The sequence below is a fragment of the Panthera pardus genome, unplaced genomic scaffold (assembly GCF_024362965.1).
Source record: "Panthera pardus isolate Hobbes unplaced genomic scaffold, ASM2436296v1 HiC_scaffold_12, whole genome shotgun sequence".
NCBI lineage: Eukaryota > Metazoa > Chordata > Mammalia > Carnivora > Felidae > Panthera > Panthera pardus.
The window spans coordinates 34,046,009-34,066,150 of record NW_026526677.1 but is presented as its reverse complement, the minus strand read 5'-3'; the positions used below and the strand labels follow the sequence as shown (position 1 = coordinate 34,066,150).

At 36.9% G+C, this 20,142-nt stretch overlaps 1 protein-coding gene across 3 annotated transcripts in view; it reads left to right on the top strand.

Moving 5' to 3' along the window:
- Positions 1 to 20,142, top strand: part of ANO3 (anoctamin 3) — a 415,128-nt gene that overhangs the window by 360,110 nt on the left and 34,876 nt on the right. For all 3 annotated transcript variants that reach the window (XM_019456559.2, XM_019456561.2, XM_053899881.1), the window contains 3 exons: positions 14,161 to 14,243; positions 14,669 to 14,809; positions 15,312 to 15,476. In XM_019456559.2, coding sequence (XP_019312104.1) covers positions 14,161 to 14,243; positions 14,669 to 14,809; positions 15,312 to 15,476 — 389 coding nt within the window. The remainder of the gene's footprint in view (positions 1 to 14,160; positions 14,244 to 14,668; positions 14,810 to 15,311; positions 15,477 to 20,142) is intronic.

Genomic DNA, 20,142 nt, shown 5'->3' with positions numbered 1-20,142 from the left:
TAAAAACAAACACTACCTCCTTAGAGCATTACCACTGCCGGCATGGTCTGCCTATATTACCAGACTTTATAAGCATAAGGTAGCCCTACTGAATCTTTATTCAGTGCCAGAACTCTGAGGCTGTCCCTTTGGCTGGGTACTCCTGGATCATAATCACCAAGAGAGAAGCATGCATGGTAGGAAAGGCTCAAGATACCAAGTCATAATTTCCTTGTTGAATCCTGGTTTTGCTACTTACTGGTTTCATGAGCTAGCCTGATCACCATCATATTTCCAAGACTGCTTTCTTATTTGTAAAATAGAAAGAGTGCCACCTACCTCCTAGTCACCTGTGGGGAGTCGATGAGATAAGGTAGGGAAAGTAATTCTGCATTACCTGACACTTAGTAGGACTCCATTGGTCCTAACTATAATAATTTTTGTTTAGAGATGGTAGAAATTAAAGGTTCAGCACCAATGCGAATAGAAGTCGAGATGATTCCAACTAAGCATGGAAACATGCTGAATTATTTTGTGTTCATGTCCATACCTTGGCACATAGTAAATATACTCAGTAAATGATAATTGCATGAAAATGAAATAATTTTTCTCCAATTTTAATTGATTTTTTTTTCCTGACAGAGAGGCTTTCCACGGTCACCTTATAAAGTCTACAATCCTCCTTTCTTGACCTATTCTATCTCCTTTCCCTGCATTATTTTACCCATACCACTTATCACCATTTAACATCCCCTATATCTTATTTTTGCTGTTTATTGTCTGTTCCTGTACTAGAAAACTCATGAAAGCAAGCATTTTTTGTCTGCATTCTCAATTGCTTTATCCACAGAGCTAGAGTAATTCCTTTAACAGACTAAATTCTCAATAAATGTATAAATGAATGAATTAAATAAGTATACAAACAAATGAATATAATTAACAATAATAACAAAAACAGTGAAAATAGTAAGTATAAGACATCTGTAAACTCACTTTTCCTCTACCTAGGATATTCTTCCAATTGTTGGCTCATTCAGATATGAAATCTGCTTTCTTTTTTCACTTGAGGATAGTTCTTGGGCATCTTTGTATGATTGTACATGTACATTATTGAACAGTTTGCTTCAGCAAGCAATAAGAGTTGGTGGATAGTTTGTGAGAAAAGTTCATTTTAACTATGTGTTCATAAATCTTCTGTTGTAGCAGGTGAGAGTGTAGACGTTATTGCACAAAAGTGTAGATAATTGTGGGTAGATGTGGTTTGGTGGGTAATTTTTTCTGTATACTTTTTTTTGATGTTTATTTATTTTGAGAAAGAGAGAGAGAGAGGGCATGATGAGCAGGGGAAGGACAAAGAAACAGAGAGAGAGAATCCCAAGCAGGCTCCAGGCTTTCAGCCCAGAGCCCAATGTGGGGCTCAAACTCACAAACCATGAGATTATGACCTGAGCTGAAATCCAAGAATCTGATGCTTTTAACAGACTGAGCCACCCAGGCACCTCAGTACACCTTCTTTATAATAATGAGGTAGACAGCAAAATTGCAACTGAGAGTGTTAGGAGTGTATGTGCTAGATGTTAAAAGGGAAAAGAGAAGGTATGACAGCATGGCACAAGTCCAGTCAAATCATTAATTTAAAACAAATCAACTCCCCACAGCATACCTATATTTTCCTCCAGTGATGCTGGTGTGCGTGAATACAGATAGACAGGAGCGTGTGCGTGGATACAGATAGACAGGATACAGATGGAGCATTGGTTTTAACTAGGGTCTGATAAAACTATGAGTTTATGATAAGCTGAGACAAGAGTCAGAACCCTGAGGGTATACACAAGTGGGTGAGTATAATGGCAAACGATTAGAATCATAAAGAGGAAAGTGAGGGCACAAGGGAAGGAAAGGACAGTCAAAATATAATGGGCTGAGAACTGAAAAATCTAGGTCAAGAGTCAATGGATTGAAAATCTGAGTCAAAGGATTATTGGAATTGGAGGTTTTGGAGAGTAAGCTAGGAGGATGGAGCTGATAATTGGAGATTTTAGAGAGTTTGCAGTCATTGATCAAAAGTATGCTATGGGAGTACATGAGTGAAATAGAGTAGGAGAAAACAACTTTTAAGATAGAGCCAAGGTCCTAGAAAGATGATCTGTGTATATTGCAATTTCAAAGAATTAGTTTAGGAGTCCTGCTGAAAGATTTACACTGAGCCAAGAATTTAACAATCTTTAGAAAAGCTAGAGAAGTGTCCAATGGTAGGTGACATCCACTAGGAGAGGTAGTAGAAAGTATGGATTGATAATGTGAGACTCAAATCTGTGAACCTTTAAACGAGGAGGGAGAGGAAATGGTCTTGAAGCAGCAACGAGGAGCAAGAAATTCACCACCTCATCTTCAGTCCCGATTAGTATGGGAGACAAATAGCTATTACCTGAGAATGCTGCATGGAAATTAGGGTTTCAGGGTTGTCCCAGGTTTCGGTTAGAGCAAGAAGGTGGGGGGACACAAAAGACATTACTGTTGATGACTTTGAACACAAGAGGGTATAGTGAAAGTATCTCAGAGTGTTGAGAAAGAATAGGAGATGATCACAAAGGCGATGTCTATTGCCCTAAAACAAGAGAACGAAAATTTGAGGGTTAAAGGATGATCTGGAATCCCGGTCTTCTTTAGGTAACTGATATGAACAGAGTTAAGGTGCACGGTGATGGGACCCAATTGTGAGTGATGACAGGAGAAAAGGTGGATGCGTAGGATACAGACATAGGGGCATCTTGCCAAGATGGAGAGTTCTGGGCTCCCTCTATACTCGTGCTCATAGAAGAGTTCTGAAGTGAAGCCTCTTATGCCTAGCACCCCAAATGACTGCTCAACCTTGCAAGTGGCAACCTGCTGGAAAATGGTATTGCTCTAACATGTACATTCTACTCTGTTGTGTAGAAGTGCTGCACAGCGGATTCATTCCTGGATGGAGGAGTATACCAGTAAACAAGTTTCTTTCTTTCAGAGCCTTGATTTCATTACAGAGCCTTATCACTTTAGATGACTGTTGCTCCATTAATCAACTAGGCAATTTATTTTTATAAGGACTTAATGAAGTTACGAAAAGGCATACATATAATAAAAGGACAAACTGCCAGATTCATAATATAACTTATTTTGCCACCTTTAGGAAAAGATCAATCTATTAATCCTTTCTTAAATATTAAGGCAGATAATTAGAAAATCCTGACATCTCTTTTTTTTTTCTGGTTAGAAAGCTAGAATAGCTAAATAATAACCATGGCAGCAACAGCACACAGAGTTTATTTGCTGAGTATCCTCAGTGCTGAGCCACGACCTTGCAAGGGGCAGAGCGAGGAGAGAATGAGAGGCCGAGGCTAGGTCTGTACACTCTGAAGAAGGTTCTCGATTTGTTTCTTGGCTCAGAACCCAGGGCAGAAGAAAAGGAAACTTACCCATGACCTGAAGGGAATTCCGAAATCAAGCTCACGGATAGCAAATAACAATGACAAGTGGATTTTTCATCCATTCAAAGGACTCTAAGCCCCTTAAACACTTTGAAGAGAACAATGAAAACATGTTACGTTTAACGAAGCTGACAGTTCCTAGGAGCTCTTAGCTACAGAAAAAAAAAGTGTGCAAATCAGGACAGAACCCTTAAAGAAGGACACCTAGGATCATTGAAAATCCCGTCCTTTGAAGGAGTGTTTGAAATCAGTAACCCTGGCTTAGGAGTCAGAGTGACCTGGGGTACAGAGTCAAGTTCATCTGGGAGGAGTAAAATAGCAACCAAAAAATAATTTCTTGTACATGAAGCTGTTGTGAGGTTTTAATAAGTTCGCATGTGTGAAACATTTAGCAGGATGGCTGGCACATATGTGTGTGATACGTTACAGCTATTCATGAGAAGAAGGCACACAATTTTCGAAGCTATTCTAAGAAAATAATACAAAAATATGAATACAAAATAAGGTATGAAAGTAACTAACCTGGGAAAAAAATCACAAATTTACAAATTAAAAAAATCTTCAAATACATAACATAAAAATTCAGAAAGGTAACAATATTTTAATTAACTTCCCACATGCTTTTTGCTCTACATTTTTTGTCTGTGTTTTATGAAAGTACCTTTTAATATGACATTTAAAAAATATTCCATAGAACGTGTAGAAGAATAATGCAGTCTTTCCTCTTCCTCTAGCATGGTTGATTGATAGTCTTTTTTATTGATAGTTTTGAAAAGTTTATTTCAGCTTTAGAACTCATTATCGGTAATGTCATGTATTTTTAATATTGTGGCAAATTTGAAAATGTCTGAGATGTGTTTCACATATGAGTTGGAAATGTAAACATAATTTCCCATGGCATATTTTCTAGCTCCTGTACTTCATATCTTAATTATTTTGCATTATCAGTGCTGGACGCCATAGAGCACCTCTCCATACAACTCCTGGCCTTGCACCTGAAAGTGTCAGCATTTGAAGGGGAAGGAGTTTCCCCAGAATTCATTGCTGTATTAAGATAGTTAATAATCTTGAAAAATTTATGGAAGTGCCTGCAAGCCACATAAATGTCTCTTACTAAATCCAAACTAAATGTATCCCTGACTCAACAGTCAATTAGTCAACTGTCAGAAACACTCAGGGCCACTCTACATCCAGTATTTGAAGAAGTCAGAGATTCTGGCTGCATCTACAGGGAACTTTTAGACAAAATTATAAATATACACAATTCAGTTATTCTTTGACTACTTTAATATTCGCTTGAATTGTGGATCAAGAAGCATTATGTTTGTTTGTGCATGTCTGTCTCCACAAATTCAGATATAGTGTTCCAATAAAACAATGTATCTTTTCAGATAATTAAGTGATAAGCATGTATCAAAGTCTTATTAGAGTTTTACTGCAAAGGAAAAGTCCTCTAAGAGACCAATGCAGAGATTTCTGTGTTGGTAGAGGCAGTCAAAAGAAAAGAGAATGGTTAATAATCATTTTTAGGGTCCAAACAACAACAAAAACAGAAAGGATTTCAGGTCAAAGAACTTTAGACTCTTGATTGATGGAGCACTGAGTGGATGAGCAGTGAGCCTTCCCGAAGTTCTCCATCTCATTTAGATCTATTAGAAATTTGCTTAAACATTTTCATCTGTGCTGCTAATTTCTTCCCAGAAGGATGCTGCAAATTATGTAGCTCAAAAATTTCTATCCCAAACCATATTTGGAGTCATTTTGCTGTTGGCAAGAAAAAGGTCAACATTTGGATTTGGATTTGGATTTCAGCCAAATGTCTTCCTTAGGTAACTTAACCTGCAAGAGCTTCAATTTGCTTATCAACTGAATGAGATCAATAACATTTTAACTTACCTGGGTTGTTGGGGAAATGATATTGGTTAATTTAAAAATAGCAAGCACAAAGTCTGGGACAATGTAAGTGCTCAGTAAATGCTAGTTCTCTTCTTCCTCTTTGGGACTATGATGCAACACATTTTCTTTTTTTTTTTTTTTTTTGTATACTCTCTTTAGGAATAGATGAATGGACTCTCAAAACCAATAAGTTTTGAATTAAAATATTTACTCTAGAAGCAATTTTACAGTCTTAAACTCAAAAGAAGAAAAAGGACAGACAGTATGTTGTTTGCTAGGTTGTGGGCAAAAGGTGAAAAGTATCTGGAAACTGATTATGACTGAATTTGTGAATCAATTTAAATATAAAGAGTGACAATATCTTTATTTTTCTTGCAGAAAGATATACAATATGTTTCAATTTTATAAAGTATATTTTATATTGTATATCTTTTATGCAGTAGAAACCAAGAACTTTGTCTATATATAAAATTTCCTCTGTATGACACTAGAATATTGAAAAAAAATTGGTTATTAAAATTTGTTATACAATTAAAATGAATTAAGCATAGTTAGACCACTTACAAACTGCACCTCATTTAATTCATTCATCGCCCCTATGAAGATGATTTTACTACTCTCAAAGTTGTGAAAATGGAGAGTTGTCGTTACTTAAGCTTCTGTCCCTGTCATTCGTCACACAATTAGAAAGGCATATAGGCAGCTTGCAAACCCAGAACATGCCTACTCCAAACCACATTCTTTGTCTAGCACCACATTGCCTTTCCTAGGTGTTTTTGTTTTTTGGTTTTTTTTTTTAAGATCACTGTAACTTGATCAAGAAGATAAATTTTGTTGTGTTTATTATAAAAATGAAGTTAGTAATTTCTTTAAAAACAATTTTTTAACGTTTATTTATTTATTTTTGAGAGGGAGAGAGAGACAAAGTGTGAGCAGGGGAGGGGGAGAGAGAGAGGGAAACACAGAATCTAAAGCAGGCTCCAGGCTCTGAGCTGTCAGCACAGAGCCCAATGCAGGGTTCGAACTCATGAACTGTGCGATTGTGACCTGAGCCAAAGTCCAGCACTTAACCAAGTGACCACCCAGACACCCCACTCATTTCTTTTATACTGGCTGTCATTTGGGGCACCTGGGTGTCTCAGTCGGTTAAGCGTCCGACTTCGGCTCAGGTCATGATCTCACAGTTTGTGAGTTCGAGCCCCGCATCGGGGTCTATGCTGAGAGCTCAGAGCCTGGAACCTGCTTCAGATTCTGTGCTCATTCTCTCTCTGCTCCTCCCCAACTTCTCTCTCTCTCTCTCTCTCTCTCTCAAAAATAAATTAAAATGTAAAAAAAAAAAAAAAAAACAACAAATTTTATACTTGCTGTCATTCACTGGTCATGCCAAGCACGGTTTTGAGTGAACTCTACCCAATTCCTGAGGGAAATTGGAATTATAAGGGAAAGGCAAATTTTTAACACTGTTTAGGGCTCTGGCACTAGCTTAAAATGAATGCAGACCTTAGTTCTGGATCACTTGGTTGGAGGCCACAAGCTATTTGAGATTAACTGGTCAGGTATCCTGTCTTGGTGAAGCTTTCCTGGGGAGGTCAGGCCAGCACATGAAGGGGTGTCAGGCATTTCAGAGACTCAGTTATGAATTTGTTTTTCCTTTTTTCTTTTTTTTTTAAATTTTTTAAAAGTTTTATTTATTTTTGAGACAGAGAGAGACAGACAGAGTATGAGTTGGGGAGGGGCAGAGAGACAGAGACAGAGACAGACAGACAGACAGTATCTGAAATACGCTCCAGGCTCTGAGCTGTCAGCACAGAGCCTGTCGCAGGGCTTGAACCCAGGAACAATGAGATCATGACCTGGGCTGAAGTCGGAGGCTTAACCAACTGAGCCACCCAGGCACTGCATGTTTTTTTCTTTTTTCAGTCATAAATTAACAACCGGTGTGACCATACCTTTGGGTACATACCAGTCATAAATATACTGTTCAAGAAAAATACTTTGGATGGAATTACCAAAAATTTAATTATAGCTGTTTATCAATGGTGAGAGTGTAGATGACTTTTATTTCCTTCTTTCTTTTATTTTCTTCATTCAGCATATACTTCTTGAAAGCTTCATATAAAGCAGGCACTGCTACACCTCTGTTTCAGAAGTGAACCAGGCAAGGTGCTGGTCCAGTTATTTGCACTGGTGTTTTTATATTTGTAATCAGAAAATGTCCAGCAGAATTGGGAAATTTAAGTGTATCAAATAGTTGAATGGTAAGATGAAGAAAGGGCCTAAAAGAAATTAGTCCTGTGTTTGAAACGGTTATTATATTTTAGAAAACTATGCGGCAAATGCTGACGAGTTTTTATTTGTGTGGACTCCCAATTTTATAGCAAGTCAATTGAAAGTATCCATTTAAATTTGAACAAATGCTACTATAATGTGTATACATAAATGCCGATACCATATTGAGTGACAGAAGAGGTAGCTTTAGAGGGACTCAACATCAAAAAGTATGCTCTGGTCAAGATTGTCGTGGGAGTTCTCCTGGCATCTTAATATAGCATGTTGCTGTTTCTGTGTATATTCTTACTTCTAAATGCATTTTCCTAGAGGAAAACCTATCAAGCCTGATTTTAGGAATTGGTGAAGACTGTCAGTGCTTAGGGTTCCAATGCTGGCCTTACCATGTTCTTAGAACCTAGTTGTTTGTTGTTTTCTTTTCTACTTAGTATTGTTAGAGAGGAAGAAGGAGGGGAGGGAAATTGGAAGTAAAATTAAAGAGAGACGTGATGGCCTTAGACAAAGAGGAAATTTAACAAGACAAGCAAGTCCTGACTAACCAGTTCCCAAGGCACAGTGTCAAGTACAGTTCAGTCCAAATCTTGTCACTTCCACATATTTATAAGGTCTTTCTATTGATTAGCCTACTTTATAGTTATGCAAAGAACTCCATGAACTATATTTTTGTAAGGTGCTAAGGCGGGGAGGCGGGGGAGAAAGTAGCTTTCTCTGGGCATGGACACATCAAGTGTTCCACATTCGAGGCCCTTCTGCTAATGGTAGAACCTGTTCTGTGAGGTTTCTATTTCTACCTCATGTATAGTGATGTTGCAATCCTCTGTGGGAAAGGCACATTATGCTTGAGGATGTTACTGAAAATAAATCTGGGGAGTGGAAGAGAGTCTTTAGTGGTACTTGGATGTTATCTACATTGGCGATCTCAGAAGTGTTGCTCTGATAAACTGTTGTTTCAGCGGGTCTTCTTTCGAGAAGGCTTTAAATCTTTATCTCTTCTGATGAAAACAATACTTGGAATTCCTTTTTGCTCTCTGTATTCAGACATATTTAACTTCCTTTGTGCTGGGGATTGACCTCTTTCCCCTGCTCCTTCTCCATGAGCTCCTACCCCCTGAATGTAGTAAAGTCGTTTTTAAAGCTTTTTAAATAATAACTGTTCCAAATCAAATTGAACTTAATTGCTTAATATATAAAACAGGTATAGAAGGGACTTCTCTATGGGACTCTTTTCCCATATCTCCATGGAGCATCATTTGAAAACCTCTGGAATAATGGAAAGAGCACTTAACCAGAAGTTGGAGTCACAATCACTGGATTCCACTCAAAAATTCAGATCAGGGCCACCTGGGTGGCTCAGTCAGTTAAGCGTCTGATTCTGGGTTTCAGTTCAGGTCATGATCTCATGGTTCATGAGTTAGAGCCCCACACTGGGCTCTGTGCTGACAACGTGGAGCCTGCTTGGGATTCTCTCCCTCCTCTCTCTCTGCCCCTCTCCATACACGCTCTCTCTCTCTTTCTCACTCAAAATAAATAAGCTTAAATTTTTTTTTTTTTAATTCAGTTCAATGTAACATTAACTGAGTATGTCAGTGTGCCAAACACTAAAAATTCTAAGGAAGAAAGAAACTCTAGAAACTTAACTTCTAAGTGTAGATGAAAGCAGATGTAGAAGAAGGTAAAGTGTTGTAGATGCTTTGGCAGATTTCTAGACAAGGTGAGTGATGCTTGTCAACCACTCTGGGCCTTATTTTCTGAAATTTGAAATAATGGAGAAAACTACATATAGAATCTAACCTCTTTGAGATGCTTATCTTTACGATTCTGTTACTCTGTGCCATTGGCTTTAGATCACAAAGGGAAGCCACTGGAATTAGACATGAGGAAATGGAAATTCAAGATGCAGCCTGTGTATTTTAAAATTTTTTAAAGTGGAGAAAACTGTCACTATAGTCAGATGCAGGAGTAAAAAAAATAAACACAATGTATACTTGCCGAGGGACAGAATTATGCCACATCATCCTCAGCTTTTCCATAATATTCCTCCTACCTCCATGACTCATGTGAAAGCTGACTTTGCCCTGATAACAAAATGCCCTTCTCCAATGGAGGCCTCTTATCTTCCTCCCCCATCTGCAACCCAGTTTCACAGGACCAAGAGGAAGAGTTGATAAACTCTACACACGGAAGGGTAAAAAGAACATAGGTGGTTGTACAACTTGTACAATGTATACTTTGTAGGAAATAAAACTGCTCTATAATCCATTTCCCACAGACAATTAGTGTTAAAACCTGGCATATTTTCTTTTGGGCACTATGTATATATAACTATAATATATCTGATTTATCTAGCTACTTATCACATATACACAATATATATACACATATATATACAATATACTATAACTTTCTATAACTTCATCAACATCTATATTTGTTTTGACACTTTGTTCTAGGTGAAATTATTTTTCCTTTATACATTTTCATTTTTAAAGTATTTTCACTTTTACATTGAGAAACTTTAATATACTCCCTGTCCTCTTTACCATCTCACGGTCTCTGCCACCCTGCTCATTCTGAGCCATTGTTCCTTTGTCCTTCCACATGAGTGCATGCCAAAATTTTCACCACCAATTACAATAAAATTATGAATATTTGCTTGTCACTTTCATGGCTTATAATATACTCTTTTAGAAGTCACTGATTAGAAGACTCCTAATTCTTCTTGAAATTCCCATACCAGTTATTTAATCCTGAACTAGATGCCAGTTCATCCTCTCATCCTCTACTATCAAGAGATACTCAACACCCAAAGAACAAACAACTCACTTAAGAAATGGGCATGGGGCGCCTGGGTGGCTCAGTCGGTCAAACATCCGACTTAGGTTCAGGTCTTGATCTCGGAGTTCGTGAGTTCAAGCCTCGCTTCAGGCTCTGTACTGACAGCTCAGAGCCTGGAGCCTGCTTCACATTCTGTGCCTCCCTCTCTCTTCCCCTCCCCTGCTCATGCTCGCTCTCTCTCTCTCTCTCCCTCCAAAATAAGTAAACATTATTAAAACTTTAAAAAATATAAATGGTCAGAAGACCTTGGGGCTTCCGGGTGGCTCAGCCGGTTAAGCGTCCGACTTTGGCTCATGTCATGATCTAGAATTTACTTTTTAGAATTTACTTTTTAGTGTAGGAGGCAAAATGTGAGCCAGTGGGACATATCTTGCTGATGACTCAGGGCAGTGTGGTGGTTTATTTGATTATGTATTATTGAAGTTTGGGTGCGTTTAGATGGACTGAGCACTTTGCAGTTTATGGTAAGTCTCAGTCTTTCCTGCTGTGTTTATATTAGGCCACACACCTGTACCTACTTGAAAGGACCTTGAGGCCACTTCAGCAGGATGCTTCCGCTCCACCCTTTTTCTCAGGTCTTGGCATATGTAAATACCCTTTCTTCTTTCCATGGCTATTTGATAGAGTTGTGTCAGGGTACCGTGCAAGCCTTCCTAAGGTTCAGCCTACTCTTCAGGTCCCATCTAATTGCCCAAGTTCATAATTTGGGTTTTGCATCTGCTCTGAAATTGGCTGTACAATGAGATACGGTCTTCCCAGAATCCCGCTTCCTTTTCAGGCCCTCACTCAAGCTCAGAGCCTCCTGCTGTAAACCTGGGGGAAACTTCAGGGTTGTCGTAAGAATCAAGCCCATTGATATTTTTCATCACTTGGTATTTCAAAATTTACTTACTTTCTAAAATATGGTCTTTTGGTCTTTTGAGGTATAATTTACATGCAATGAAATCTCCGTAGATATGTTTTGATCACTTTCGAAAATGACAAACTTTTATAGCCACCTCTCCTGTTAAAAGTATGGAATATTTCAGGGCTCCTAGATGGCTCAGTAGGTTAAGCATCCAACTCTTGTTTTCAGCTCAGGTCACGATCTCACAGTTTCATGTGTTTGAGCCCTGCGTCAGACTCTGCACTGATGGTGAAGAGCCTGCCTGGGATTCTCTCTCTCCTCTCTCTGCCCCTCCCCTGCTCATGCTGTCTCTCTCTCTCTCTCTCTCAAAAATAAATAAGTAGACTTTAAAAAAATAAATGGAATATTTTCATCACCTCCAATAGTCCTCTCATACCACCTGTCAGTCATCCTAGCCTCAGAAGCAACCAATTTCCAAAGTTAGCTAATTTTATTAATTTTGTTTTTATTAAGTTTAGTAGGAGTTAATAAGTAGTACTTTCCTTCCTTCTTTGATGTTTGGTATACTGATAAATTGCATGACCTCCTTCTAACTTAAAAAATTTTTAAGTGAGAATATTGATTCACTTGAGTTTACATAATTTGTGAATAAAATGAATATATCTCAAACTGAGAATGGATCTTTAACACGAAGCCTAGTTTATCCCAAGGACAAAGATTTGTGAAAGTTAAAATTACACCAAAGCCAGCCTTCAGGCTCACAAAAACCAAGATTACCTTTATTTCTTAGATTTTCTGGGAGATGCTTCTAGGCAGAGTTTTGCTGGAAAGATACATTAGGAAATGACCACGTGACACATTTAAACTTTAAACCTTGACTGAAGTCAGTAATAATTAGAATTTTATTGCACATTCTGTGTCATGTTCTGTATGAAAGACTTTAAGTCCTAGGCTTATAATCACTTCACATCGTAGCTGCCTATTTTAACACAATGCTTTTCTTTCTTCAGTTTTCCTTCCATAATAAGTTATTTCTCTGTGTCTCTCCTTCAGTGTACTTCCTCTATATCCCACCTATGTTTTAAGTTCTAGATCTCCCTGTTAGTAACAGTAATCATGGCCAACTCTTTTTATAGCAGATCAAGTATTTGGAAAACTTCATTTATCTTCCTGTCAATGCGCTTGGCTATCTCGATTCTTTTAGCCATACTTCCTCTTATAAAACTGTATAGAAAATCAGTATATAACATATAGAGTAGGACTGGGGAAAAAATTAAAGCCATAAAGATTGTGTGGACAATAACTAGCAAGAGTTTCAGTCCCGACTCTACGATTTATTAGCTATGTGTTTTTGGACACAGTAAATTCATACCTTTGTTTCAAAAGTCTGATGAGAGTAATACCTGCCATATCTACTTGTGTTATGAAAGTAACAAAATTAGGGACACCTGGGTGGCTCAGTTGGTTAAGCACCTGACTCTTGGTTTGGCTCAGGTCATGATCTCACGGTTTGTTGGATCGAGCCCCACATTGGGCTCTGCGTTGACAGAGCGGAGCCTGCTTGAGATTCTCTCTCTCCCTCTCTCTCTGCCCCTCTCCCCACCTCATGCCTTCACTCTCTCTTTCTTTCAAAATAAATAAACTTTAAAAAAAAGAAAGTGACAAAATTAAATCATATGTGAGAAAGTGAGATATAAGATAATGTGATTATGAACATTGTATTTTCTAACCAATATTAGGGCTGATTTCTAATTATAAAGAAAAAGACAACAAAACCTCAGAATCATCTTCCCCTGGCATTCTTTTGCGAAGAAAGCAAGAGGCTTTATTCACAGATAGGAAAGAAGTCCTCACTCCTTTGCTCTATCAACTGCTTGTGGTGGTGGTGGTGGTCTTTTCCCAAAAGCACATGTTTCTATGTTTTTGCTATAATTCTTCCTTCATTATAACTCTTACTACAATGTAAGTTAACTTTCTTTAGATGACTGTCTCACTCTACCAGATAAGAAGATCCCTGAGGTTAGAGTTCCTTGCCCCAAATGAGAGAACAGCAAATGGATGGATGGATGGATGGTTAGATGGATGAATGGTACCATGGCTTTTAAGAATGCATGTATGAGGTCTTAATGATGTCCACAAAGTCTTGAATGCTTGCTGTAAGATGAAGACCACTTACCAGAAAAAAAAAAAAAAATCAATCTTTCGCTTGTTTACACAGAATATTCACATTATGGTTCAGGCATTTCTTTACTTTTTCCATGGAGGCCCTTGTAGTCCATGCTGAGTTCACCTAGAAAATACATCCAAGTGTTTTCTCTGGTTTTTTTCTTTTCTTCTCCTTCCACCATGATAACCTTGTGCTTTTCCTCTCTCTTTCCCAACTCATCCCTCTCTGGGTTCTGGAGGAGTAGCATCTAGTCTTTATTGTCATTCCTGGCTGGAGAAGGCGTTCTCTAGGTTGTTTAGATGATTTTGAATAAACGTATACAAGTCAAAAGGGACAATATATATTTAGCTCACTAATATTGACATCTCTTGTAGCATCACTTTGATAGGTCATACTAGCAAAGGTCTATGCTTATAATCCATTGAAAAAAATTACTTTGTAGGAGTTTATGCTGACAGTAATGTACAGAGACATGGAGGAAAGGGTGAGGGAAAAATAAAAGTCCATTTATAAAAATACAATACAAAGTTAATTTGTTTTAATAATTTAACAATGCAGTGGAAATGCATTAATCCAAAAAAGAGAAGCAATGATGAAAGAATGTGATGTGGTTGGGTAAAGGGTAAATAATTAATAATAATAATAATAATAATAATAATAATAATAAATATTATCTATAGCCACAGTCTTCTTGGAATTTTGGAAAAGGAGAAGAAGTACACTGACCTATACTTGGGACCTTATTGAATGGGAAGAAGAGGAGGTAAGATGTTATGAAACCAGGAGATAGAGAAACTGGGATAACACATGATGCAGAAAATTATTCACTGTCCTTAACATCCAAGCTGGAAGCAATTAAACACCATTAGATTTTCCCTTGGTGTTTTTTACTAACAACATTTCTTATTTCAGGAAGAGAAGAGAGCTCATTGATGGAGTTATGTAATTTTTTTCAAAGCACTTCCATGATATTTCCTAAAATGACATTACTGAAAAATTGTGCTAATTAATATATATGTTAGGGATTATCTGGAAAATAATTGGCATTTTATTTTTTTTAAGTTGCTTCTTTTCCAAGACTTGCTATAAAAGTAGGCCAAAATCCAGGAATTTTGTATCAACCACTGGATGATTTTTTTTTTTTAATTTATGACTTTGATATGTGGGTAACTTTAGTCTCTCTTCCAGGAAACACTTCGTCCCCAGTTTGAAGCCAAGTATTATAAGATGGAGAGAGTGAATCCCATTAGTGGGAAACCTGAGCCACATCAGCCTTCCTCAGACAAAGTCACTCGTCTTCTTGTTTCTATCTCAGGAATATTCTTCATGGTAAAGTATAACCATCAGTATCAGAATGTTGTTGGATTCCATGTTTAGAAGGAAGTTCTAAGATACCAACTTATTTTGCAACCCTCAGAGCGCAAGAAACCATATCCAGCTCAATACCTTGGTACTACATACTATTAAACAAAATTAAAATCACGGCGAGTCATGAATGATTGCAAAGACAATTTGGGCATATCTTTAAATAAAACACTCTTTCAGAGAAACAAAAATCATCTAAGATAAAATGGATATTTTTTGTGTTTCCCTGAAATTTATTAAGACTAAGCATTCCACTTGAAAGTGGAAATTTGAGCAACTTAAATCTTACAATATGTATTTTGACTCTAATGTAACTCAATCCCTTAAAACAAAAAAAAAGATGTATTCTTTCTTGGAAAAGGCAACTCCTTTAGCTCTGTGGGGGCAGTATATTAATCTGTGGTATTGCTTTTGGTTTGTGAATTATGCAAAATATGGATGTCTCCTCTGGTCTCCCATATTGTAGATTTCTTTGGTGATCACTGCAGTGTTTGCTGTTGTCGTGTATCGCCTGGTTGTCATGGAACAGTTTGCATCATTCAAGTGGAATTTCATCAAACAACACTGGCAATTTGCAACATCAGCTGCTGCTGTCTGTATCAATTTTGTAATCATTATGGCACTGAATCTTGTAAGTGTTTACAGTTTTCAATAGGCGAAAAGGCATGGGTAGGGGAGAAGTCTGTTTCCTTCATGCTTGGATTGTATTTACAGGAATCCAAAATGAGACCAGCAATGCAACTCAGTTTAGCAGAAACAAAGTTCATCTATGTGGTGTGGATAATGGATTTTTTAAATTAAAATAAATAATGGTTGTACTGTCATCCTTTCCTTTGAGTTTATAGTCTTGATTAGTGAAAACTTCCATTCTAGCGTGTCTAGTGTGGACTAGAAAAGGTGCTATGCTCTTTTCATTCAAATAAGGGATTTTTTGGGTTCAAAAACCATTCCAAAAAACTGAACCTCAGTGGAGAATTTGTTACAAAGATATAGAAAAATCTATTCGAAATAGAAAGCTTGTTATCTCCAAGGCTTAATGTGATATAGAAAATAGCTACTCTATTTCTTTCCTGGGTCTAAGCATTTTTCTCCTCCCTTTCTTCCTTCCTTCCTCCCTTCCTCCCTTCCTTCCTTCCTTCCTCCCTCCCCTCCTTCCTTCTTTCCTTCCTCCATCCTTCTTTCCTTCCCTCTTTCCTTCCTTCCTAATTTCCGTCCTTCCTTTCTTCTATCCACCCATCCTTTTTCTTTCTCTTTTCCTCTTCCTTCCTTTCTTCTTTCTTTCTTTCTTTCTTTCTTTCTTTCTTTCTTTCTTTCTTCCTTTTTCAGTTCTTCTGTTTGCATGTCTACCCTCTTTTATCAAGAAATGTCTGCCTTTACTTAACCATGACCCATCTTTCTCTCATAGCCGCCAGGGATGCTGTGGTATTGCTATGATTTTATCTTCTTTGGCTCTAACTACATGACCATGTTGGTCAGGTTTCCATAGTCCATTTAACTGAAATTATCTACTATTTCAATGTACTAATTTCTCAGAGACAGCATCTGATTGGTTCAACATCATGTCCACTGATTGACTTGTGACCTATATGGATGAGAGGACATTATTATGCCTAGGTCCACATTTTCAGCAAGGACTATGGGTGGGGTCCTATTTTCTCTGAAGACAGGAGGCACTGTTTAGCACACTTAGGATAATCTCTGTCCTTTAATTATTCCAACAATGACACAAGACCAGTATTCTCTCCATTATGTAAATAAGGAAACGGATTTGGAGAGTTTAAATAACTTGTCCTAGATCATACATATACTAAGTGTTAATGCTGATATATTTACATCATGAGATAATTTTTGTAGATATATGAGCAATATACAAATAACGATGTTGATATTATGTACAGGTAATGTGCATTTGGTTCCAAATATAGATTGACACAGATGTTTTGCGTGTTTAGACTGGAGAGGGCTAGGTCCATTTAAAATAATCAGGAAAGGGGCGCCTGGGTGGCGCAGTCGGTTGAGCGTCCGACTTCAGCCAGGTCACGATCTCGCGGTCCGTGAGTTCGAGCCCCGCGTCAGGCTCTGGGCTGATGGCTCGGAGCCTGGAGCCTGTTTCCGATTCTGTGTCTCCCTCTCTCTCTGCCCCTCCCCCGTTCATGCTCTGTCTCTCTCTGTCCCAAAAATAAATAAAAAATGTTGAAAAAAAAATTTTTTTAAAAAAATAAAAAAAAATAAAATAAATAAAATAAAATAATCAGGAAAGATTTTCAAAGAAAAGTGAAAAGTGATTGTGATAAGTAAGTTTTAATGCAAGGATGATAGTTAATATTTCCTACTGGGATCAGCTTTCTTCAGATTAATTTTTCTGGTAGAAGGAAAATACTGTTTGCAGTCTCTCCAAATAAACCACATAATATATTTAATTTATGTCCTTGGCTCATACATTAAAGTAAATAATAAACACTGAAAAAAATATAATACGAAGATGGGGAGGCATGGATGGTAATGTATGTAAGGTACTATAGGTTGCACACTGCACAAGTCACTACATTGAAGGAGGAGCCATTCATGGCATAGATGTAGGTTTTTATATTTATGATTATACTCTTCTGGTAGACAGTGAAAGATCTTGGTTCTAACAAAATCAATTTGTTATGACAATTTTACAGTAAACAAAGATTATTTGGATTGGCTTCATTATGTGAGGAAAAGGAGGCTAAATAAATGATGTGTTTATTTCTAGGGAACACAAGCAACCAACCAGTCTGGTCTTAAATTGACTTTGTTTTTTATTTTTAGTAGGTTAGTTGACATAAAAATGATTGTCCAGAGTCCTGCTATCTAGGATGACCTTACAGGCAAGTAGGGACATGGAAAACACTGAAGAATGAATGTTATCATAGTCAAAGCACAGAGGGCTTTGAGTAAAATGGGAAAGAAACCACACACTGCCCCTTAAATTGGTGGGGTTGTGATGGTGTATCAGAAGACTCCATGCAAAGAGGACAGGGTACTTATTCTGATGAGCCAAGAAAGAGCAGAAAGTGGATTGTCATTTGGGGAAATTCAACCCACAAATGTACAGAACCACAGAAGTGCATATTCTTTGTTCTAAGGGAATGGTAAGGGGTGTCTATAAAACATAAATTTATTGGAGAATGAAGAAAGAGAAATTAGAAAAGTAGATCAGTGCCTAGCTGTGGAGATCTGGAATAGCATGTAAATAATTTGGACATCATCTTTTTTTTCTTTTTTCTTCTTGTGAGCAGTGGGGAGCCACTGGGTATTTGATAGGTGAATAACCACTAATTAGTGTACCTAATAAGATACACTTACAGATACGAAAGACATTAAAATATTAGAATATTGTATTATGTAATCACTATGCTGATTAATTTTAGAATTCTCAGGAAAAATGTCAGGTTCTCTGGAAAAAAAAGTGTGTTCAAAACTCCTAAAAGTAAAAGTAGATATCCTGAGTGCATTATCAAACATGGAAAAAATTGGAAAAATAATGATTACACAAAAGTAATGCTATGTCATCTAAAACACTGTATTAATAAGATGTTCTTTTGAATTTTAAGTAAAAAGATGATAATTTCCTGTTGTATAAATTAATCCCAAATTTAGACAAAGATGTAATGATTGATGAACAAACATAAACCTGATTTTAAAAATATATCTGGCAAAGATAGTATCGAAAATCAAACTAATGAGCAATTACAGCTACACAGATAAAAATCCCAAGTATACATAAAAATGTTATCAGGAGTTATCTCTGAAAAGTACTGGTGATTATTTTCTTTACATATTATCTAATGGTAAACATAGTTTGCATTTTCACGTTTTTTTACAATAAGCTTATTTTCCGTTTAAAACTAGTAAAAGATAAATATTTGATATTAATTTCTGATATTTTAAAGAAATCATAAATGATGGCAGGCCAAGATTTATGTAGAAGGATAGGTTTTTATTGTATTATTTAGAGTAGTAAATATTAGCAACAGACCCCTTAAATGAGCAAAAATAAGAGAATATTAATTCAAGTTCTATATAATGGAACATAATATAACCAAGTAAAATGCTATTTTAATATTATTTAAGGACATGACATGCAGATACATACAAAGCATCTACAACTGCACTTGATTTCCATTAGAACATACCTGCATTTTTAAACTATAAAGGAGTAACAATAAAATGTTGACACTGTAAGGAATGGCAATAAAATGTGGTTATCTCTCAATAGTGGGATAATAATTTGATTTAGTGTAACCTTTTTGGTTCTTTCAAATATTTATATGTAGATTTTTACTTATAATCAGAAAAAAAGAATCCTTACTTTTAAAACATTCTACCATGACCTAAAATTTGGAACAAATTAGAAATGGAATGCACTTTATTTTTACTCTATATATGAGTCATCCATAAAACCACACCCACCCAGGTAGCAAACTTGGGTTACTTTTTAAATTTTGTCTTTCACTGCATAGAGAGAAGGTTTATCAGTGGCTGAGCCGCATGCCAGCACACGTGCGTGAGCGCATGCGCGCGCGCACACACACACACACACACACACACACACACACACACACACACACACACTCTCTATTCCCTCTGTTCCCATGTGTGCCCCCTGCCCTTCCCCTGCCCTCTGAATACTGCCCAGGCTCTCATCACTTTGTGGTGTCTCTCCTCAGTTTGGTGTCTGAATAAAAAGCAGTGGACACAGGACAGAAGCAAAGCAAAGATTTGCACTTGATCTTTGTGATCCTAGCCATGCCACAAACATCTCTGAGCGTTCAAATGAGGGTGATAAAACTAACGCATAGGAGTATTGAAAGATTAAGTGAGATCTTCTAGTATGTGGATGGGTCTCAATAAATGTTAACCTTTTTCCTATTTGCTTCTCTTCAATATTTTAAAATTTTATTTCTGTTTATAAGTCTATATACACCCCATTGTCTTTATTGCAAAATACCAACATTTTCTTTAATTTTTCCCTTTCTTTTCATCTTTAAATGATAGAGTTTATTTATTAACCTTCAGTCCGATATAGGAATGCCAATAATCTTTTCTTTGTTCTTTTTAAGCTCTTCAAACCACATCTCATTTATTTATAATTTTTTCACTTTTTTTCTTTAAATATTACCTATTACTCATTCATAAATTTCTAAGTACTCAGAGTTGTCTGTAGAAAGGGAATCACTTCTAACATGTTGTATTATGTCTTTTGATCCAATGTACGTCTAAAATATAAGAAAATTTGAAATATTTAATTGGTTCATGCAAAAATCATA